The following is a 23678-nucleotide window of genomic DNA, read 5'->3' as shown; positions in this document are numbered from 1 at the left end:
TCAAAATATACAACAAAAGTTAATTGTATTCATTATCTTCCACATGAATAGCACGTATCATTTCATCCCTCTCTTGGCCAAATTACTTAGAGTCACAATTTTTGAAGTATAAATGTCATTTCCTGCTTTCGAAAGATCGAACCTGAGTCCAGGATTTTTCTACCTGTGAACCTTCACACGGATCAATTGAATTAGTTGACAAAGAGAAAGATCGTCGAAAAATCAGACGAAAATACAACCTATTCTCTAATGGTCAATTCCACGGATTATGCGCCAAACAAAGTTAATTTTCCCACATACATAGGTGCGCGATACAATGACTCTTCGACTTTTTATTACACTGATGGAGACGAAAATACACGGAGTAGAACAATCTGCAAAAAAAAATATGTCAGGCGAAAAGATGTAATTGTTAAGAAAGCTCTCGCTTCAGAAGAAGTGAAAGAGGAGATTGTCTACAATGCAGCTTTTGGTATCAATGATTGAATTAAAGTCTATGTTATGTAAAATTAAGAGTCGAAAATTAGCTTAAAGAGCCAAGAGAGCCAAAGGAAAGAGAATGTTGAAAGTCGAAACGAAAGATCTAGAACCAGATGCAGCGTATGTGGTGATTGCTGGACTAGAAGTTGGCGAGCCAGCGAGAGAGCTGGAGGAACTCGAAGCGGGAGCACCAGAACCGGAGCCAGGAGCACCAGAGCCAGAGCCAGGAGCACCAGAGCCAGAGCCAGGAGCACCAGAGCCAGAGCCAGGAGCACCAGAGCCAGAGCCAGGAGCACCAGAGCCAGAGCCAGGAGCACCAGAGCCAGAGCCAGGAGCACCAGAACCAGAGCCAGGAGCACCAGAGCCAGAGCCAGGAGCACCAGAACCAGAGCCAGAGCCAGAACCAGAACCAGAACCAGAGCCAGAGCCAGAACCAGAACCAGAACCTGGAGTACCTGGAGTACCTGGAGTACCTGGAGTACCTGGAGTACCTGGAGTACCTGGAGTACCTGGAGTACCTGGAGTACCTGGAGTACCTGGAACGACAGTGGTTGGAGTGGCATTGGTACTACATGGAACAGTCACGGTGGTGGCAGTCTTAATCGTAAATGTGGAAGTAACTGGGGTACATTTCTTGTCAGCACAAGAAGTGAGAGTCACAACAGTGGTGAAAGAAGTGAAGGATGTCACAACAGTTGAAGATGGGGCTGGACCTTGGGTAGTTGGAACTGGACCTTGAGTAGTTGGAACTGGACCTTCGGTAGTTGGGAATGGAATCTGGGTAGATGAGTCGCCACTACCGGTTGGTACAATCGTGGAAGAAGTGTTGTGGTATCCAGTGAAACTCAGAGAAGACCGGAAAGTTGGCTCAAGAGACGAGGAAAAGACCTCTGAAGTCGAGGATGGAACGAAAGAAGATCCTTCAGAAGTGGAGGATGGAACGATAGAAGATTGAGATGAAACAGAAGAGGATCCAGATGGAACACTAGAAGATCCAGATGGAACACTAGAAGATCCAGATGGAGCACTAGAAGATCCAGATGGAACACTAGAAGATCCAGATGGAACACTAGAAGATCCAGATGGAACAGAAGAGGATCCAGATGGAACACTAGAAGATCCAGATGGAACACTTGAAGATCCAGATGGCTTCACAGAGCTGGAAGATGGAACACTAGAAGATCCAGATGGCTTCACAGAGCTGGAAGATGGAACACTAGAAGATCCAGATGGCTTAGCAGAGCTGGAAGATGGAACACTAGAAGATCCAGATGGCTTAGCAGAGCTAGAAGAAGGCTTGACAGAACTGGAAGATGGCTTAGCAGAGCTAGAAGAAGGCTTGACAGAACTGGAAGATGGCTTAGCAGAGCTAGAAGATGGCTTCACAGAGCTAGAAGAAGGCTTAGCAGAGCTAGAAGATGGCTTCACGGAACTTGAAGAAGGCTTAGCAGAGCTAGAAGATGGCTTCACAGAGCTGGAAGATGGCTTCACAGAGCTGGAAGAAGGCTTGACAGAACTGGAAGATGGCTTAGCAGAGCTAGAAGAAGGCTTGACAGAACTGGAAGATGGCTTCACAGAGCTAGAAGAAGGCTTAGCAGAGCTGGAAGAAGGCTTGACAGAACTGGAAGATGGCTTCACAGAGCTAGAAGATGGCTTAGCAGAGCTGGAAGATGGCTTCACAGAGCTAGAAGAAGGCTTAGCAGAGCTAGAAGATGGCTTCACGGAACTTGAAGAAGGCTTCACAGAGCTAGAAGATGGCTTCACAGAGCTAGAAGAAGGCTTCACGGAACTGGAAGATGGCTTCACGGAACTGGAAGATGGCTTGACAGAGCTAGAAGAAGGCTTCACGGAACTGGAAGATGGCTTCACAGAGCTAGAAGATGGCTTCGCAGAGCTGGAAGATGGCTTAGCAGAGCTAGAAGAAGGCTTGACAGAACTTGAAGAAGGCTTCACAGAGCTAGAAGATGGCTTCACAGAGCTAGAAGAAGGCTTAGCAGAGCTAGAAGAAGGCTTAGCAGAGCTAGAAGATGGCTTCACGGAACTTGAAGATGGCTTCACAGAGCTAGAAGATGGCTTGACAGAGCTAGAAGAAGGCTTCACGGAACTGGAAGATGGCTTAGCAGAACTGGAAGATGGCTTAGCAGAGCTGGAAGATGGCTTCACAGAGCTGGAAGATGGCTTCACAGAACTTGAAGAAGGCTTCACAGAGCTAGAAGATGGCTTCACAGAGCTGGAAGAAGGCTTAGCAGAGCTAGAAGATGGCTTCACGGAACTGGAAGAAGGCTTCACAGAGCTAGAAGATGGCTTCACAGAGCTAGAAGAAGGCTTAGCAGAGCTGGAAGAAGGCTTCACGGAACTGGAAGATGGCTTAGCAGAACTGGAAGATGGCTTAGCAGAGCTGGAAGATGGCTTCACAGAGCTGGAAGATGGCTTCACAGAGCTAGAAGAAGGCTTGACAGAACTGGAAGATGGCTTCACAGAGCTAGAAGATGGCTTAGCAGAGCTGGAAGATGGCTTCACAGAGCTGGAAGAAGGCTTAGCAGAGCTAGAAGATGGCTTCACGGAACTTGAAGAAGGCTTCACAGAGCTAGAAGATGGCTTCACAGAGCTAGAAGAAGGCTTAGCAGAGCTGGAAGAAGGCTTCACGGAACTGGAAGATGGCTTCACGGAACTGGAAGATGGCTTGACAGAACTTGAAGAAGGCTTCACAGAGCTAGAAGATGGCTTCACAGAGCTAGAAGAAGGCTTAGCAGAGCTAGAAGAAGGCTTAGCAGAGCTGGAAGATGGCTTCACGGAACTGGAAGATGGCTTGACAGAGCTGGAAGATGGCTTAGCAGATGAACTTGGCTTGGTAGAAGTTACGTCAATTTCCACTGTATCGGTGATAGAACCGGTAAAGGTACGTGTGCTATCATAGGACTTGTCCCAAGTAAAAGTGGTGGTGGTAGTATTCTTTGGGACCTCAATCACAAGGGTGTGAGTGCCGTCCTTTCCTGTAGTGACAGTAGTAGAGCCAGTGGTCTTCTCAGTCCAGTAAGAAGTGGTGGTGACAGTTGGATGAGGGACCTCGATAATGACAGTGTCGGTGATCGAACCAGTAGCAGTGGTCCTCGAGGAGAAAGAGTTACCCCAAGTAGTAGTGGTGGTGGTAGTGTTCTTTGGGACCTCAATCACAAGGGTGTGAGTGCCGTCCTTTCCTGTAGTGACAGTAGTAGAGCCAGTGGTCTTCTCAGTCCAGTAAGAAGTGGTGGTGACAGTTGGAGTTGGAACCTCAACCACAACAGTGTTGGTGGTCTTACCAGTGCGGACAGTGGTAGAGGTGTAAGAGTTACCCCAAGTAGTAGTAGTGGTGGTGGTCATATGAGGAACCTCGACAATCACAGTGTTGGTGCTAACACCAGTGGCAGTAGTGGTTGAAGTGAAGGAGCTGTCCCAGTAGCTGGTGACAGAAGTGACACAAACACTGTTGTCGAATTTAAGCTGATTAATCATGCCAGCAAAGTTAGTGACATTGTTGTTGTTAGGATCGAGGTAAGAAAGGTAAAGACCAGCATTGGTGTACCAGTTGAAGTAGACAATCTTGACTGGGTAGTATCTGTTGGCTTCAAGCTGGAAAGAGGCAACGTGCAAATTAGTTGGAGCATTGACATCACCTCCACCACCGTATGGTCCCAATGTGTAAATGTTGAAGTTTCCACCAACAGATCCACCTGCATCATTACAACAAGATTGTCCAGCACCAAGTTGAAGAGATGCACCATTGTCAGCCTTCAATTCGAAAGTATAAGTACCAGTGACGTTGGCTTTGAAGAAACCACTCAATTCCATGGCGAAGTTAGAAATGTTCACAGTTTGTCCATACACTGTGCCAGGAATAATACCAACGGGAACATTTTGGTCTGAAAAGTTGATGTTGGTGACTCCAGAGGCATGTCCAGTGACCGGAAGAAGCTTGTAGTCACCCTCAAACCATCCTGTTTGCCAACCTTGGTCGGAGTTAGGATAGTCCTTGTATGGGTAGTCATAGAATGTGACGTTAAAACCAGGTCCTAGAACCTTAGAGGGAGTACAGTTGGTTGCATCGGTACCTCCGCCTGGAGTTGGTTTACCACTTGGAGATGGACCACTTGGACTTGGACCATTTGGAGTTGGACCTCCATTTGGAGTTGGACCATTTGGAGTTGGACCTCCATTTGGAGTTGGACCATTTGGGGTTGGACCTCCATTTGGAGGTTGAACTGGGACTACGATGGGGCTAGCATGCACTACCGCAGCGGTGAGTGCCAAAACAAGTACTGAGAAACGCATCGAGAGTCTTGAGTTGTTGAGCTGATTAAAAAAATTTATGAAATTCGGGCGGCAAAAGGGCCCTTATTATACTCGCAAATTTTTACCGGGCTATCCCTGGCGTATCTCTTGTCTACGGTGACATTGGTTCCATGCGTGTGTGTCTATGGTGGCAGACCTCATGCATGCACGGACGCCTAAAGACGCCCCGTTTCGTAAACCTTCGTATGTGCGATAGCTTAACCTTGTTCTCTGTTTTGTCGGGGAAATATCTCCCCTCTGGAAGCTCATATTTGTTGTTCTAAGCCGCAAAAAGAAATGCGGCGGCATTCGAAGGATGGGAAATTTTCTTTGGCTTTTGGTGTCGTGGTCATTTCAGGGTAATTTTCTTCCCTTCAGTATTGAGATTCAATCTACCATAACTGGTGCATGATAAGTCCGAGTGCCATGGCCAAGAGCACTGCCCTTCCCCAGCGCAAAATTTACGCCATCATGCACAGCCCCAGTTTCCATGCTTCTGTTTTAAAACTTGGGCTCCTGGCCTTGCATAGACCTATTAGAAGGAGGGATGACCGGGCAACACCATCTACATTCCTGGACTTAGCACCGAAATTCCAATTATCTAGTCCTTGATTAGTGTGCGGCTCCTGCGACGTTTTTGCGCTCATCAATTTTTCGTCGTCTTGCTCCCTCATTCCTCGGTTCAATGAGTAAGATGGTTATTCCCACCAGGATATCTTGTAACCAGCTTACTAATATTCACTTTGCTAATGCTCCAAATACTTAGAGGTGTAGCTGAATTTTGGTAACAATGCGCTTAAAATTTTAAGTCGCATCTTCGCCCACGCGATGCAGGTAGCCGTATTCCATCATGGACTTAGACCTGCAGGATGAGCGGGCGTCTCACTTAAAAAATGTCACAGGTATTACCGAACGGTCTCAATTTGACCGCTGATAGGCCAAGATAGAAAATGATGGCATTTCAGTTTTGCATACAGCTTTTGTCATTCGGCAGAGTCATGTGCCAAAATCTTAAAGGAGTTGTCAAGAGAAATTACCGCCTTCAAACTACAACCTGTAGCTATCGTTAGTTCAATTTACCACATTCCATGTTTTCATACGTGTATATAACAATAATGACACCCGACCGTAACATGAACTAAGGAATGTGAGACACATGCCATCAATTTGAAACTACAATAGAGTATAAATCATCTGATATTGCTTGTGTTAACTCCAGTATTGTGATTCAGTAAGGCACGGTCTAAGCTTCCAATGACAAGGTTGGTCCAAATCGAAACTACGACCATTCACTAATGAGACTACATTTAAGACACAATAGTGCATACCTCCCGCCTTAAAATCATTTTAGGTTGATTATCTGCAGTTTTACTAACTATTTGCGAAGCGAGTACAGGAAACCGTTTCAATAAACTCGCCTCCCCTGCAACGAGGTTTACAAGTGAAAGAGCTATAGGAAATGATGGTTGGAAAGAGAAAAAAATTGAATGTTTATGTAGATCAAAAAATGCTCAATCTGCTTGAATTTTCAAATAGGCAATCCTACAGGTGAATCACTTTTTTGTAGAATACGGGAACTACTTCCATTTTGAGACTGGGTGTGCACACAAAAGCCGTTTCCTCGTATTGACCCGCCTCAAACTCTCGGCGCCTTCCATAGTCACTTTTTAGGGATCTCTAAAACTGGTCTGTCAAGATATACGACGGCCTTTTCTGCACCCCGGCTTCAATTTTTATTTCGGGCAACAGTTGATTGCCCGTCAGCAACACAACGCCCGAATAGAAAAACAGGAATGTTTCAGTTTTAAAAACAAAAACAAAGCTGATTTGATGATTGTCCCTGTTTGGGTTAATTTTTTTCGAGGTTGCATTTCTTTACTGTACCTTTGCTTTTTTGTTATATCCGAGGCCTCGGGTATAGGCGTTTAATGGTTCCGAGGCACAGAGAAAAAAATGTTCCCTTCCAAAAAAAAGATCTGTATAGACCTAGATTAGTGCTGTATAATGCAAAGACTACTGCTGATTAGCTCATTAGAGTGTTGTTAGGTATACCCTCTTTTCTGTATTGTGTACATAAGCGAAGTGGCAAGGAAGCACCTTCCAACGCCCTAGACTAAAACTAAGGCGGGGAGATGTTTAAGCGCTGTGGATCTCTTTCCGAAATCAGCCACATAATGTTAGGGTTTATATTCTAGAAGGGGTTCATTTACCTGGAATTCGTCGTCGAAAAAAGAGACCAATACAATTAGAAGATGCTCGTGAGCAGAACAATCTATTAATGCATTTACATAAACTGTCATCTGTCAAGACTCCCTGTCACAATGTGACTGTTTTATGCATCAAATCTTCCTCTTGGCAGAATAGGCGAATATCTGCCGACAGCCGTTGAAGGACTTCGGTTGCTAGCTGTATCCGTAGTCTAAATTTTAGAGCGCCTCTCCAGCCCGAGAAGGTAAGTTGTGTGCAGGTTTACGCACTTTAATTCAAATCAAATAGTCCAATGTGCATGAAGTCATTAATTAGTAATATTCTTTAAGCCCTCTTAGTTGCACTGTACAACCATATTACGAATTTGGTGCTAAATGGTCCGTATTCAGATTTTATTTGTTAAGCTTTTTCTGGGCTCTGTAAAAAGTCAGGCAATGCGAGATGGGCGAGGGAAGGGCTACTGAACCTAATAAGAGGCTATTCGAGAATCCCTAAATAACTCAGGAACTTCAGTATACTCGAAAAGTCAATTGAAAGCTAAATATGATTAAATTGCGAACTTCGATTGGAGTTACTCCGTCTTGGAACTTTGGTCACTTTAAGGCGCAAAAGGTCTTCTTTCTTTCTCTACAAAAATCCTAGTAGTCCTCAATCCTGCCGCGAAATCTGTACGACGACAAAATATGTGGAGAATTGCACAGTACTAGAAGCAGGATGTCCGAACCCTGCAACTCGGCTAGATCGAAATAGGAAGGTAGTCCCATAATAGTGACACATAAGTAAGAGCGCATACGCCGTACACAAGAAAATAGGGATCCAATACGATCTAAAACTGCTCGCCTTTTGTTCATGTCAAAAAGTGGCTTGGAAATTGTCCTGTGTGTCATTCTGGAACTGACAAATGAGGATAATCATGCCGGTGCGCGGGACTAAAGAGACTCGAGATAATAAATGGCGCAATTATACCATAATGATATCGAGTTTGGTTTGGGCATGTTGCATGAGAGGTGTCTAGAATCGAGCTGGCGCCAAAAGATGCGGGCAACAGTGGACGCAGGGCCAGGTCAACGAATACAGAAACACTTCTCTACTTGATTCAGTCAAAAGCCGCGCGATATTTTAAGGTTCTATGTTTTATACTCTTAGACGATTCATTGCGCCTAGGCCACGGGAGTATGACCACCACGAATCTTCAAGAGGTGATGCGTGAGATCTAGATTGGAGATAATGGCTCCAAACGTATAGACTTGTGTGTGCTTGGGTTGCATTAAAGAAATGAAGGCCCTCCTTTGAGTTTAGGCACTAGTAGACGCATTAAATGAAATAGACTTTCTCCATTTTTGCAGTGCCCAGTCTATAGGATCGATCTATAAACACTGCAAACAAGTCAGGAATTCACTACCATCCACTTGTAATGATACGATATCTGCTCATAAATTCCGAAGGTTTTGGAGTCCTGCATTATTTTCTCATTTTCTCTCAATCCTCTTGAGTGTATACGATTTGGCAAGAGTGCAGAGGTCGAATAGAAGAGACATAGGTATTCTCCAATCAAAGGTCGAAATTCTTTGAACTCCTTCAGCTATGAAATTTTTGAGCCATTCATTCTATAACCTGAAAGCTGTCGCTTCCGAAGAGGTTTGTGATTTATCGAGGCAGTTTTTATTTTCGTAGGACTGATTAAAAGGCTCTCAAAATCTACAAAGTGCAAACCAACACTGGCATTAAGAGACACAGATAGGAAATATTCCCAAAAGAAGTATTTCGAAAAGATGTCGGTTTTTTCAATATGGAGCCAGAATGCGATGACAACAACGAGCTTTCATAGTATGACAGGACGGAACCTATAGACCTCAAAGACACCAAAATGGTCTATAGTCCGAAAACCTTATGATAAGAAATCCTGCCATTTCCAGTTCTATGAATCACGAGAAAATAGGATTTCCTTGATGATTTATTTGGGACTTTTCTGTCTAGAACCAAGGAACTATTCAACAACTGCACAGCTAATTTTCATATATTGCAAATTGTCGCTTTGCAAAACTAACTTATAATGACACTTCAAAACAATCCAAAAAGCCAACACTGGCGAATCTTGCAAACTCATGAAACTCCCGGCTTCATCTGTCCATTCCATGAGCAGGAAGTTCCGAATACCAAGAATACCACTACAAACTGAGGATTAGCAAGATCCAAGGATGAAAGGACAAACGACAAAGGACAAACGACAAAGGACAAAAGAAAACATCTACCAGGTTATGACTACAGCGTTCATTGACGTTTAGTCTCCTCAAGTATGAAGGAGCCAATGAAATTGAGACGAACCTCAATCCAAAGGGTTCAGTCAAGAAACCCTCAAAAGTAATGGAATAGAAGACATTGAACAAAGCGAAAAGAAAAATAGGACTCGAAAAGAAACTAGAAAGGAAAAAGGAGAAAAAAGAAAGAACGAAAAACAAGAAAAATAGGAGAAATATGCCATTTCTTTTCGCGTTCTTGTGAAGGAGTCTCACTGAAAAATTCCCATCTCCGGTGCCCCACTACCATCTGCAGTGTAGTGTGTGGTGCAGATCCCGCTCCGAGAGTGTGTCTCCATTGAGCCGAGGAACTCCGATATTGTGGAGAAAACCAGCACATTTTTTTTTTTGAGTTCGAATTTGTTCACTCCAAGTTTTAAATTCTCCATTCCCTTCACTTTTCCGGAACTCTCCCGCCAAATTCCCCCTAGAAACTCCCCTTTTCCAACTCCTCGGTTTACCCCAGAAACATGTTCATCAGAGCCACAAGTCCGAGCGGTGGTCCTGCAGACAGCGCCCGGCCCTCAACACTATATAAAGTGACATTTCCCCAGACTTTCACATTCCACCTCTCTGACGTTTTTTTCCCTCCAACTGACCAATTCCTGGCCCGCTGGTATCAAAACAATCGGAACCTGCTCGACACACTAACACCCGTGCCTTCTCCTTCCTCATTGGCATAAATACACAGTCGGTTTGCTCAGTTTCAGTGGTTTCCTATCCCACCTCCTTTTCTCTCCCAAATGCTCAAACAAGCATTGAATATGACCAGAAGCTTCGCGTCATCCACCCGCAAAGGTGACTTGTTCAAGTACCAATCGCAGCTCCCCAAATTGCCCGTCCCGGCCTTGTCAGAGACCTGCACCAAGTACTTGAGATCCGTGGAGCCATTCCTTTCCCCAGCGCAGTTGGCGTCGACGACAGCCATCGTTGAGGAGTTTGCTCGTCCTGGCGGAAAGGGTGAGACCTTGCAGAAACGCTTGCAGGAGTTCGCCGAGGGCAAGGACAACTGGTTGGCCGAGTACTGGGATGACTATGCTTACATGTCGTACCGGGATCCTGTGGTGCCATACGTGTCTTACTTCTTTAGTCACAAAGATGTCAACAATGCCATTGGCAAGAACCAGTTGTATAAGGCATCTTTGCTCGCATACTACACCACGCAATTCTTGATCGAGGTGGAGAACGAGACGTTGGACCCAGAAGTCATCAAGGGAAACCCATACTGTATGAATGCCTTCCACTACATGTTCAACAACTCCCGTGTTCCTGCTCCTGGCAGCGACATCACCAAGAAGTACATTAGTGCTGAGCACCGCTACTTTGTAGTGGCCCTCAACAATAACTTCTACAAGGTTTACCATCACGGTAAGGATGGCCAGCCTTTGTCCAAGGGCGAGATCTACAAACAATTGCAGTATTTGGTAAACGTAGTCAACCCATCTGTTCCTCGCGGCGAAGGTGTAGGTATCCTCACCTCGTTGAACAGAGACGAGTATTTGTCTACATACGAGAACATGTTGAAGTCGCCAGTCAACGCTGCCTCGCTAGAGTCGATTTTCGCAAGTTCGTTCGTGATTTGTCTCGATGACAACGCTCCAGTCACCATCGAGGAGAAGTCCAAGAACTGCTGGCACGGAGATGGCGAGAACAGATTCTTTGACAAGCCTTTGGAGTTCTTCATTTCCAAGAACGGTAACTCTGGTTTCTTGGGTGAGCACTCTAGAATGGACGCCACCCCAACTGTCCAATTGAACAACACTATCTTGCAGAAGATCTCCAAGGAGAACACCTCCGAGTTCTTGGCCGAAGTCTCTGCCTCCGCTACCACCTCCGCTGATGCCTCTGTCCCTGAACTCCCAAGCGTCTTGAACTTTGATCTTTCCGCCCAAGCTAAGCAAGATATTGCTTCCGCCAAGGTGAAGTTCACCAACACAATTGGTGCCCTTGACCAGGAGGTCTTCCAGTACTACGGCTACGGAAAGAACTTGATCAAGCAGTTCAAGGTATCTCCTGACGCATACGTTCAGATGTTGATGCAATTGGCATACTACAAGCTCACTGGCAAGGTGCGTCCTACCTACGAGTCTGCTGCTACCAGAAAATACTTGAAGGGAAGAACTGAGACCGGTAGATCTGCCTCCGTCGAGTCGAAGAAATTTGTGGAGACCTGGTCCGACTACAATGCCTCTAACGAGGACAAAATCGCCGCCTTCAATGCTGCATGCAAGCAACACGTCAAGTACTTGACTGAGGCTGCCGACGGCAGAGGCGTTGATCGTCACTTGTTTGGTTTGCTGCAAATGTTGAAGGAGGGCGAGGAAGTTCCTGAGATCTTCAAGGACCCAATCTTCAAGTACTCGTCCACCTGGTACATTTCGTCGTCGCAAGTTCCCTCTGAATACTTCCAGAGTTGGGGATGGTCGCAGGTCATCGACGAAGGCTTCGGTTTGGCGTACTTGGTCAACAGCGACTGGTTGCACGTCCACATTTCCAGCAAGAAGGGCTTTGGTTTGAACTCCGCATACTTGAAGCAGTATTTGGTGGAGGCTGCCAACGAGATGAAGACCGTTTTGTCGACCCAATTGCCAGCCAAGGCTAAGCTCTAGACGCGGCCCTCTTTTATTTATTTCTACATGATCCATCGATGATTTATATTTATCCTTAAATAAGTTCAACACTGAAAGATTCAATACATCATTATTTATCCCAAAAAACATGCCAGTTTTGGTACCTAATCTTCTCTCCATTATGTCGGAAAAACCGTTATGGCGGCCTGCAGACAACACGAGCACTCTTTACCTTCCCCAGACTTCCCGGAGGTACGGATGCAGCATCTACTTATCTGCTACTCTTTACAACGCCACAGTAAAAACCACCATTGCGTTTTTTTCTAGCGCCACTAGCTCTATAGTAGGATTATAACACCATAACAGTTCGCAGCAATCGAAAAAACTGCACACAAATACCCCAATTCCGTCATATTTCACCGCTCCTAATCATTGCCACCAGAACCACCCCCGAAATCCAGCCAAACCGCCAAAATGACGGCTCCAATTGCGCAGATCCTGGTGTACAATGCTCACAACGGTGACTGTGTTGAAATCCCGAAGCCCGTGCGGTTTCACAGCTTGAGCGCGCTCCGAGATTATCTTCTGGAAGCATTCACACACAGTTCTAGGACCGCCAACGAGAGCATATTTCTTCTAACGCCGTTTGGAATCAAGCTCAACTTCCAGATGATCAACGAGATGTCTGAGATTTACTACTATGATCGGCGCTTCTTCGATAAGGCCACAGATAAGGCCGAGGCGCTACAGTATCTTAGCTCACACGATGAAATGCCAGTTCCGAAACCAGATAAGTATATATTTGTAGAGACAGACAACGAGAGAGAAATAGTGAAAACTTTTGAGAGCTACGAGCAGTGGGCTCGCAATCTATTGCTGCAGACGACACGGACTCAGATGGTGTGTGATTCACTTACCAGAAAGATCAATTACATCTTCAAGTCGTTGAACATCATCTTCCAGTTCGTGTCAAACTTCGTGAAGACCACGGAGAAAGCCTTCTCCGGGTTCCACGAATCTGTCAAGCTTCTATGGACGAAATCGTTGAGCAACTCGTGGCAGTCGCATTATGCGGCGCTCAAGAGCTTTCCACCAATCCACTTCAAGAATTCCAGCGCCATCTACTTGTATCGTTTCCTAGATGAAGACGAGTTCCGCGCCTCTGCCACTCTAATTAACAGACACCTACCCAAACTAGTTTCCCGCTTCAATGCTTTCTCCGATGAGATAGATACTATAAACGATGGAACCCTTGAAATCGACAAGATGATTGAGGCATTGCGCTCACAGTCGGCCAAAAATTTCAAGGGCTACGATACTGAAAAGAAGAGTATGGGCACAGAGATCGACTCGTTCAGCACGGCATTTTCGGAGGACTCGCGGGTGTTTCATTCGCTCTCACGGCGCGAGCAGCGAGTCTTATACCAACAACATAAATTATTGTCTGTGCTGTTTCATGAAGTAGCAGACAAAGCTTATTCAATTCTGAACCGGCTATCGGAGTTTCATCGCATGTTAGTCACCGAGTCCGTTCCCATATTCCAGGAGATTGCTCTTCTTCAGTTAAAAGCGGTGACTTTGAGGAACGATTCCAAAGCCTTGATGGTTAAACAGGATTCGAAGACCAAGAGCATTGATCAGCTGGCACTGAGCTCTCTCACTTTCGAAATCGTCGAGATGGTCAGGAATGCAGAAAATAATTTGTCTATGACGATCGATCTCCCGCTTTTATTTGGGTTCACCCTTGTTGAACAGAGGAGACAGTTCGAATGGCACGATTTCTTCCTGAAGGGTTTGGTAAACGGCGTGTCAGAACAGCTCTCGGTGATTATCGAACATGAAAGCACATTCCAGAATCTATGGATCAAAAAATTTGGACAGTACATTAAAAAAATTGACCCTCAAATCGATCTCCTGTCCAACATTCCCTCAATTGATGTCACGTTGGTCAATTCAAACGCTAATTCAAACGAACATAATGTTTTTGGCTGGAATCATTCAAAAGATTTTGACAGGGAAGACATCATTGGATACATCGCAATCTTGAAGAAACAAAAACTCGAGAAGTTTAGCAGCATCTTGGAGAAAAACTTCAAGGACATGGTGCACTCGACTGACCAAATGAATAAAATGAGTAAGACAGTGTCAGCATTAAGTGCTCATGTATATTTGGATGAACAAGCTATCAATAAGAGCCAAACCAAGTTGGATGGCATTGGCACCTCCCAGCTTGACCAAAATCTTGTTGAGGGACTTAAAATGCGGATAAAGAAGCTTGAAAATTTGTTGCATCAAAACCAGTTCAGGAACATCAATAACTGGCCTGTAGTCAGAGCCGACCAGATCACTTCGGCGAACCAGATGAGTCTAATTATGAATGGTCCTGCCACTACCAACACCATTAATCAGAACCCACTCAAGTTTCTTCAAAGAGTCAACTCAACTCCAGAAAAGAGAACTACACCTTCAATAATGCCTCAAAAAGTACTCGATGCTTCAACTACAATTGACAAACATCTTGATAACATCAGGTTGCGGAGAGAATCTACAGAGCTTGTCAACCATAACCAGGAGTTGTTAAGGACAAATAATCAATTTGAGACCAGGGTCTTGGAGCTAGAGAATCAGCTCAGAGAGATAACTTCTAAACATGATGCTCTTGAAAATCAACTCCAAGACAAGGCAACGCGCTGCGAGGTACTTGAGAAAGAGCTTGAAGAGATATCAAAAAGTTACCAGAGTCTTGCTACGAAAGCTACAGAGTCCGAGAATAAGCTAGATGAAGCTTATACTGAAATCGAGAGCCAGAAAGCTCAGTTCGCGCAAGAGAAGGAGCGTAGCTCGAAAGAAAAGGAGAAAGCAGACGCAGAAATTGATAGTCACAAGATCGAATTGGCAGCGCTCAAATCAGAAGTACAAGATCACGCAAAGACCAAATCAGACCTTTTGACGACCATGCTGGAGAAAGAACAGGATTTCGCAAGTGAAAGATCTGACCTTCAGCGGGAAATCAACGAACTACAGGAACAGCTTTCTCAAAAAACTGAATCTTTGGATAAAATCACAGAGGTGCTGCGCAATAAACAGAAGAGAGCGCAGGTATTGCTTGTCTCACTCAATCAGATGCTTCGGGCGCTGTTCCACGCCATTGAAGATCTCAGTTCACTTAGCATCAACTATTTTCACGAGTTCTGTCTTGTGACACAATCAATGGGTCTCCTCTTGGTACGCGAGCCACGTAAAGAGGATGGTAAAATGGAGTATCGGATTAAAAGAGTCAAGGGTCTTCGTGAGCGCAATAACGAGGATTCAGAACAGGATCATTTGCCTTCCATGAAAACCGCTGCCATAAACGATGTAGAAAAAGCATTCAAATGGTTGGAGGTCACTAAAAACAGCTTGAAGACTCTCGACAAAACTGCTGAGCCAAAGACGCAGAGAGATCCAGATCCAAGCTCACAGCATATACCAACCGAAGAGGAATCTGAAACGATACTTCGGATTTTCGGAGACTTTTTGTTGCCTCAAAATAGCGAACCTTCCCTGCTAAATGTAGCCGTGAAGGCTCTCTCGTTCAAGGAAGATATCCAGCTCCAGGGTCACGACAAAAAGAACTACGTGGACGAAGGGTTTTTCTACAACGGTATTGCAAAGAGGTTTAGTGATGTAGAAGGCTATGCCAAAAAGTTGACCAAGGAGAACAAGGTCAAGACCGCTGAAGTGGCGAGACTATGCAAAGAACGGAACGAGAAAATTGCTATCAACAATTTCCAAGTAGGCGACCTTGTATTGTTTTTACCAACAATCACCAACGATGAGACCGATAGCCAGGAACAAACACCATGGACCGCATTCAACATTGACGCACCGCACTATTTCCTTGACTTAGAATCACAACCTCAAAAGTCCAGCAAGGAGTGGATAGTAGCGTTCATCAGCAAGATAGAGGTACACGAGGTGACGGATAGTACGGTGACGGATCGGACGAAAAATCCCTATTCTTTATCGGCAGGTGACCGATGGTATTCGGTTCTGACGCAGGCCACAAAAAACGAGTAGGATATTTGTACATTAATATATGGCGACTATGCAGAAAGGACAATCTATGGGACATTGTCGAATAAGTAGGAGACACTCTCTCCATTGTGAAGACGTTTGATAGCCTCAGCGAGGGTAGGACTGATGTCGAGTAGTTCTAGCTTAGGACAAGCAGCCAACTTATCCTCAAGCGGAATGGAGTTGGTGCAGATAATTCTGGATAATTTAGAGTTGTTAAGTCTCTCAATGGCGTTTCCGGAGAAAATACCATGGGTCACAATTGCAATGACCTTCTGAGCGCCATTGGCCAAGAGGACATCTGCTGCCTTGCATAGCGTGCCACAAGTGTCAGCCATATCGTCGATCAACAAACAGACCTTATTTGAGACGTCACCAACCAAGACCATTTTGGAGACCTCGTTGGCCTTCTGGCGCTCTTTATGGATCAACGCAAACTGCACGTCAAGTTTATCGGCAATAGAAGCCACACGTTTCGCACCACCAGCATCAGGCGACACAATGATCATCTGCTCGTGGGAAAAGTTCTCTTTGATGTATCTCAACACCGAGGGTTCAGCATACAAGTTATCTACGGGGACACGGAAAAAGCCCTGGATCTGCGACGCATGCAAATCCAAGGTGATCACATGGTTACAACCAGCCGTCTGCAACAAATTGGCTATCAACTTCGCCGTCACAGGAGCCCTGGACCGATCTTTCTTATCTTGTCTTGCGTATGGAAAGTTGGGAATAACCGCCGTGATACGACGTGCACCACCCGATCTACAGGCATTGAGGATAAGCAACAATTCCATGAGGAAGTCATTGACTTCGTTTTCGCCACATCCCGTCTGGATTACGTAGACGTCTTCGTCTCTGACGGATTCGCCTATAGCAACGGCAGTTTCGTTGTTCTGGTACTGGAACGCACCCACTTTGGCCACAGGAATGCCCACCAAGGCAGATATTAGGTCTGCAAGGTGTCTGTGGGAATTTCCAGTCACGAGTTTGATGGAATTGGGGGCGTCTAGCATTTGGGGTAGTTGGTAGTAGATGAGCCACGTGAGCTGAGATGAGATGGAGATGGAGATGGAGATGGAGATGAGATGGGGATGAGCATCGCTTCGAGGAAAATGAGGGATAATTCGATTGAAGCTTTTATTTGATCGAGACTAAGAATCAAAAATTCTCAGATTCATGCGTTGGCTCCATTGCTGTAGTGTTGGTGGGTGTAGAGTTCTTTGATTGGATAGGATTTAGGTGGTGATGCACTCAAACGAGTCAATTTGCTCTATACTGCCATTAAAGCGTGAAATATTTGTAATTTATTTGTGGTTTTGCATGGGTATCGCCTGGGTACCCTTCGCTGCTAGAATATGGACTGAACAGCTTCAACTGAGGTCCAGATAAAAGATCGCCTCTCATGAGAGTGAATTGTACCAGATGAATTAAAGTTCCTCTCACAATCAAAAAAACATTTTCCCAAAACCTCAATGAGTGTAGTTAAAAAACCCAGTACCATCTTTGGCGTAACATATCTATCTGTAGCCATAACCACATCAGATCCTTCAATCCAGACCCACCAAAAAAAAAACCGACAAACATTCAAACAATTCGGAGAGCATAAAAAATCATACTTGATTTACCCGCAAACCAATTCCCCGGGCCACTTTTCTCCTACCCATCTCTTATCCTGACTCCACAATTCACCCCTCTGAGCCAAAAAAAGGCTACTCATTATCCACCCTTCCGCCATAAAACCCTCGCTACTCTCCCCGGAGATGAACGAAAACATTGACCTGGATGTCAAGCCGGAGTTATCGGCAATCTCCTCCAATGACGGCTCCTCCGAACTCATCGCAGACAGAACTGGTTCTGAACATGAAGGAATCGAAGGAAACGACGGACCCGATCTGGCCGCGGGCCAGAAACGAACAACACGGGCCTGCGTGCGGTGTCGCTTTCGGCACACAAGATGTCCTGGCGGCCATCCGTGTCTGAAATGTCAGATGGCTAAGACTAAGTGTGAGTATGTAACCTATGAAAAGAGACTTGTAGTTTCCCGGAAATATCTATATAAGTTGCAGGAGGATATCACGCGGCTCAAGAAGGAAAACGCACAACTCCGGATCAGCTTGAAGGAGGAACAGGCGAGAAAAATGGGTCCTGGCGACTCCATTCTGTCGGTGTTGAGTCCCAAAGTCGATCCTTCGCTGCTTCTGAACCTGCCGTATGCAACACTGGACTCGATCCAGCCTCCTCCCGATGAGAACGAGGTTATCCGGCCGTCGCTCGATAAGTATGGCCGCTTGATTCATTCTAGAACTGGAGAGAAGCTCTATGTGGGAAGCTCCAGCATGACCCTCTTTGGCCTCGAAATCCAGAACATGGCGCCAAGCTTGCCTTCCTCGAACCTTCTCAGTTTGAATTCAACGGTGACCAGTCCAGCAGATAGCCCTGGTGGCCAGCCTCAAAGATACAACTCGCTAGGGTTTGACACCCACAAGAAGCGTGAAACAAAGATCTTGGAAAAGGAGGGCAACGCCTACAACATTACGCTAGCAAAGACAAATACGCGACCGGGCCTCTCGGTCAACTTCACGCTTCCGTCGTATTCATATGCCATCCTTCTCGTGGACACTTTCATTAATTACCACGATGGCTGCTTCTACTTCTTCAACGAGGGCCTCGTGAAGCGCTTCCTTGTCAATTTGTACTCGGGAAACACTGCAGAGAACAAGAAGATCATTAAACGTAATATTATTCCTGATATCGGCCCTGCTGACGACGAGAACACCATCAAAAAGGATACAGATGATGATACCATCCTCGAAACAATCTGGTTCTGCAAAATCCTACTTATATTTGCCATTGGTGAGATGTACTTGGGAACAGAGTCAGATACACACCTCAAGAATAATAAGAACCAGACCATAATAGCATACGCGAAGAAATCAAGCAAACGAAGGGCAGAGGCAAAAAAGAACACCCTTCCAGGATCTGGCTTCTTCTACCAAGCCTCAGAACTATTCACTGGCCTTTTCGCCTCTGGCGCCATTGATAATATCACTAAAGATGGAGGTATCGAGGTAATGCTTCTTTATGCCTTCTATCTACAAGTAGCGGATTGTACAATCGCTTCGTACTTCTACTTTGGCCTAGCGCTACGGTCAGCATTGATTCTTGGCTGGCATGTTGACGCCGACATGGAGAACCAAAATAGGTTTGAGCTCGAGCACAGACGTCGTATCTGGTGGACAGTCTACATGTACGAGCGGATGTTATCGTCCAAGGCTGGTCTTCCGTTGAGTTTTGCCGATGATAGTGTTTCCACAGAACTTCCGTATGACTTCAACGTTGATTTGCAAGACTTCCCACGCGATGAAAATGACGTCAGAGGCTACTACATCTTCCCATCATCCGACTACATCAATAACTGCGTGACCATTACCCAAATTAATGCTGTTATCCTATCTTCACTCTACACAAAGCAGCCGACGGCGAACATTCTCCCAGTGGTCTCGGACTTGGTCCAGCGTCTTTTCAGATGGAAAAATGCTCTCCCAGAATTCTTGAGAGTCGACTTTTCCACTGACGAAGTCAAAATTTCTCGTTTGGTAGTGAACCTTTTGACTGAATATTTCCAAGGTATAAACTTAGCAGTCAGACCCTTATTGTTTCACTTTGCCACAAAGAAATTGAAGGAACTTCAAACTCAAAACAACATCAACAAGTATGTGGATCTCTCGCAGTATTCTAAGAACGTCTTGTCTCTCCTCAATGCCTCTTTCCAGGCATCCATCAACACAATCAAATGCATTTGGGCACTTCTACCACAGAACATGGTGGCTTTATTCGGATGGATGGACCGTGAATATCTTTTCACATCAGCATCAACTCTCATTTTGTTCAATGCCTCATTTGGTGTCCATGATGCCACCAGAACACATCTAGACCACGCACTCACCATCTTCACCCGCATGAAGAAGCTTGGCAATTATCCAGCTGCATTACGTAGGGCGCAGTTGCTTAAGCTCATCAAGATGCTTGATTTCAACGGATTGATGATCGATTTATTGCAAAAACACGATGAAGAAACCGTGTCTAATACTTCTCTGAACGAGCAAATGAACTTCGATACCAATCTCCTGCAAAGCATGGGCCATGAAAACACAACTTTCCGCCAACCATCGCCTGCTTTCAGCGGACAACCGCTTGTCGCTCCAGAACCTCTTCATACTGATCTCGACTTTCTTCAGTTTAACAGTCCAGTACCTTCTGCAATGAGGCCCAGCTCCTTGCGTCACACACCATTAATCCCAGCCTCGGAGAATCTCACCAATGAAACAGCAGAAATGCAAAGAACAAGCACAAAGAGGCCGCACGACAGCGATTTCTATCCGAACGAGGACTTGGCTGGTATTGAAGGTTTGACCTATCTAGATGAAGAGCTGAAACTTTGGAACGAAATCACCAACGACGCCGTATGGTTGCAGCCCTCAGGTGTACAACCAGGTGTACAACCAGGAGTTCAACCAAGCGGCGCCAGACAGGGCGGATTCGATGAAGAAGAAACATTGAACCGCCCAGATAGCCTGGCATATCCTTTCAATCCATTTTCCAACGTGACTGGAGCTTACAGTGATCTCATCAGTCTGGAGTTTCAAGATGATATGTTTTGAAGAATTATACCCCCTAAATGCTACCAGTGACACTGTTCTTAATTACTACTATAGATGTAGGAATGCACAACAACGAATAGCCAGCAGGCTTGAACTGTAGAATATTAATGAACAAACTCATAAATTAAAGTAGATGTTGATTAGGTACAGTATACATTATATAGTTTCAACACAAAAGTTGATCTATGAACGAAAAAATTAAAATTACAAAGAACTAACTTGAACCATTGAATGAAAACTCCTTTTGGATATGGCTCGGGTTGTACATCTTCCCCTGGTTGCCCATTTGGCCCCGGCCCAGCTGCAGCACACCCATCATCCCCGTATCAAACGCCTGCGGCGAGTTCATCTGGCTCATGTCATAGTTGTACGGAGACGCCTGCAGCGGATATGGTTGCGATGGCTTTGGTTGTGGATTGCCCAGAATAGGCATCTGTTGTTGGAGCTGTTGCGCCTTCGACATCGCCATTGGGGGCTGCCCTCCCGCCAGCATGCCGGAATCCTGCTGTTGTTTCATGTGTTGCATCTTCAGCTTCAAAAACTGAATCGCCTCCGGATAGAGGTCCTGGAGTTTCTTGTACAAGTGTCGAAGTTCAGGCATCTCCGGCGGCGTTGACAAAATCACAGGGAACTGGAACCGTCCCGCCTGCTGCGCAGCAGCCTTGTTATGATACAGATCGCTGATGTACAGCAACACGCCCAAGTTACACTGTAGTCTTCTGTTGACGTTGTTGAACTGTTCGAGAATGGCCTGGCGGTTCTGCGGCAGCATCAGATGGAACGTCTGCTGGTTGCTGAGCACGCCGGCATAGATGCTGTAAGCTTTTTTGATGAGCAGAGCGTTGATTAGAAGGAGGACTGTGACTCTGTCTCTGTCTAGGGATAATTGGCGTCGATCGGACATTATTGGGTGCGGAGAGGCGGGAAAAAAAGCGGCGGGTGTGTTTTCTACAGTATCAGCAATGTATTTTAGTGAAATTTGCGGTTTAGTTCCCGAAATTGGGGCGATTAGGGTGTGTTTTGGTGATGTTTCAAGGAAGAATATGTAGTAGTGCTTGTTGATGTGCGGGTGTGCAGGATACAGTATCTGAAACATGTTTCAGGTTTTAAGATTACTGAAAAGTGGAGTGAATGGGTGAGAATAATGATGAAGTGACTTTTGAAAAAATGAAGAAAAAAAATTGACTAGAGAAGCATTGTTTCTTACTTGGTTCTTACTGGTCTTTGCACATACTAAAAGAGCTTTCTTCATTTGTAGATCTGAATGTGAGAACATGAATTCTTGGATGGAATCTGGAATTTCGAATTTGTAAAATTGAAGGATTCTGTTTTGCTTCAAAACATTGACCATTTTTGTATCAATTTGCTGTGACATATGTGTTAGTTTCGTCATGTACTAAGCTCAAACAGATTGCTAAACACAACCTCTGCTTTGGATCTACAAATTTTTCTAACAGTACTGATTTATTTGCATTTATTTTTCTCTCTTAGTCTCTCTGTTTGTCAAAATCGGGCTCCATTTGACGGAAGACTGGGTTCTAAAACCAAACTAGAGCTTCGAAGTTCCAAAACTCCGTACTTTTCAAACGTCATCCAAGTTTTAAACCACCTGAACTCAAGATCTTCTACAGATTTCCATAAATAATACCTGAAATTGTGTGAAAAATGAATGAGAACGTATATACATCTGGACCCCCAAAAGCATCCCTACAACTTCTCGGTAAGCTCCGGAAGAGCCTCGTTGAGGTCTGCAACCAACCCAATGTCGGCAACGTTGAAAATGGCAGCCTCTGGGTCCTTGTTGATGGCCACAATGGTCTTGGCGTCCTTCATACCAGCAAGATGCTGGATAGCACCGGAGATACCCACGGCCACATACAACTCTGGAGCAACAATCTTACCCGTCTGACCGACCTGCAACGAGTTGTCACAGTAGCCAGCATCGACAGCAGCTCTGGAGGCACCGATGGCGGCGTTCAACTTGCCAGCCAAAGGCTCCATCAAAGCGTCGAAAGTCTCCTTGTTCTTCAAACCACGGCCACCAGCAACAACACGTGCAGCGGAGCCCAACTCGGGTCTCTCGGACTTGACAAGCTGTTCGGAGACGAAGGTGGTTCTGTTTCCAGAGTCTACGCCAGAAACCTCTTCAATTGGGGCAGCGCTGCTGGCGTCGCCAACAGCAGGGAATGCCGAGGCTCTCACAGAGGCCAAAACAAGCTTATCGCTGGTCTTGACGGTTGCAAGCGCATTACCAGCATAGATAGGTCTGACGAACGTATCCTCGCCCAACACCTTGACGATATCGGAAACAGGCTGAACATCGAGCAATGCACCGAGACGAGGAACCACCGACTTGCCCACCGCACTGGCAGGCGCAACAAAGTGCGTGTAGCCGTTACCCTCAATTACGTTCTTGAACAAAGGGGCCAATTCTTCCGCGAGCAAATGGCTATAGCGGCCATCCGAGGCCACCAACACCTTCAGAACACCGTCCTTTTTGGAAACTTCAGCAGCGTTCTCTGCAGCATCCGGGCCCGCGAGAATAGCAGTGACTGGTTTCCCGAACTCTTTGGCAGCCGACAAAGCGGACCACGCAGCCGGGGAAACGGCGCCGTTGGCGGTTTCGACAAACGCAAGGGTGTCGCGTCTGGCGATTGTGGAGGAAAATAGTCTTTTGGCGAAATGTGTGCGGAGCATGGCTGGAGAACAGAGGGAGGTGTAATTTCGGAGTGAATTTTTCAGTCGCACTCCGAGCCGGAGCGAGGTCTGGAGGGAACTCGGAGAAGAACGGGGAAATGGGGAAATGGGGGAGAATTGTGGGGACGACGGAGAATTCGGGGAGAATATGCAGAGGTTTTTATTTGTGAAAGTGAATGTTTTTGGGCTGGATTTGGTATTGGTTTGGGTTAAGGTGTATGCCCTTTCTATCTATTGAAGACCAGGAAAGGTGATTGATGTGACAATATGAGTTTTTGGGGAGGGAAGGTGAGGCTATCTGAAAGAGCCGAAATCATTTGGGATTTTATTATTAAGTTTTCGTGAGTTTCGTTCAAATTCTGAATTCTGCTCAGCTTTGAGTATAGGTGTTGAGCTAT

The 23678-nt window shown here is 45.6% G+C and overlaps 7 protein-coding genes across 7 annotated transcripts; 3 read left to right on the top strand and 4 right to left on the bottom strand.

Moving 5' to 3' along the window:
• Positions 1–528: 528 nt before the first annotated feature.
• PUMCH_000811 (uncharacterized protein) lies at positions 529–4788 on the bottom strand (the record flags this gene model as incomplete). The annotated part of the gene is made up of 1 exon (XM_063019886.1): positions 529–4788. One exon carries the CDS (start codon positions 4786–4788, stop codon positions 529–531), a length of 4260 nt encoding a protein of 1419 aa, XP_062875956.1.
• Positions 4789–10036: 5248 nt separating this feature from the next.
• PUMCH_000810 (uncharacterized protein) lies at positions 10037–11902 on the top strand (the record flags this gene model as incomplete). The annotated part of the gene is made up of 1 exon (XM_063019885.1): positions 10037–11902. The coding sequence occupies one exon, from the start codon at positions 10037–10039 to the stop codon at positions 11900–11902; it is 1866 nt and encodes a 621-aa protein (XP_062875955.1).
• Positions 11903–12337: 435 nt separating this feature from the next.
• PUMCH_000809 (uncharacterized protein) lies at positions 12338–15922 on the top strand (the record flags this gene model as incomplete). The annotated part of the gene is made up of 1 exon (XM_063019884.1): positions 12338–15922. One exon carries the CDS (start codon positions 12338–12340, stop codon positions 15920–15922), a length of 3585 nt encoding a protein of 1194 aa, XP_062875954.1.
• A 44-nt stretch (positions 15923–15966) lies between these two features.
• Positions 15967–16935, bottom strand: PUMCH_000808 (uncharacterized protein; the record flags this gene model as incomplete). The annotated part of the gene is made up of 1 exon (XM_063019883.1): positions 15967–16935. The coding sequence occupies one exon, from the start codon at positions 16933–16935 to the stop codon at positions 15967–15969; it is 969 nt and encodes a 322-aa protein (XP_062875953.1).
• Positions 16936–17682: 747 nt separating this feature from the next.
• On the top strand, positions 17683–20583 carry PUMCH_000807 (uncharacterized protein; the record flags this gene model as incomplete). Its single annotated transcript, XM_063019882.1, has 1 exon — positions 17683–20583. One exon carries the CDS (start codon positions 17683–17685, stop codon positions 20581–20583), a length of 2901 nt encoding a protein of 966 aa, XP_062875952.1.
• Positions 20584–20797: 214 nt separating this feature from the next.
• Positions 20798–21679, bottom strand: PUMCH_000806 (uncharacterized protein; the record flags this gene model as incomplete). The annotated part of the gene is made up of 1 exon (XM_063019881.1): positions 20798–21679. One exon carries the CDS (start codon positions 21677–21679, stop codon positions 20798–20800), a length of 882 nt encoding a protein of 293 aa, XP_062875951.1.
• Positions 21680–22290: 611 nt separating this feature from the next.
• Positions 22291–23280, bottom strand: PUMCH_000805 (uncharacterized protein; the record flags this gene model as incomplete). Its single annotated transcript, XM_063019880.1, has 1 exon — positions 22291–23280. One exon carries the CDS (start codon positions 23278–23280, stop codon positions 22291–22293), a length of 990 nt encoding a protein of 329 aa, XP_062875950.1.
• Between the last annotated feature and the right edge of the window lie 398 nt (positions 23281–23678).

Source organism: Australozyma saopauloensis, chromosome 1, assembly GCF_035610405.1.
Source record: "Australozyma saopauloensis chromosome 1, complete sequence".
Taxonomy (NCBI): domain Eukaryota; kingdom Fungi; phylum Ascomycota; class Pichiomycetes; order Serinales; family Metschnikowiaceae; genus Australozyma; species Australozyma saopauloensis.
This window is presented reverse-complemented; position numbering and strand designations above follow the sequence as displayed.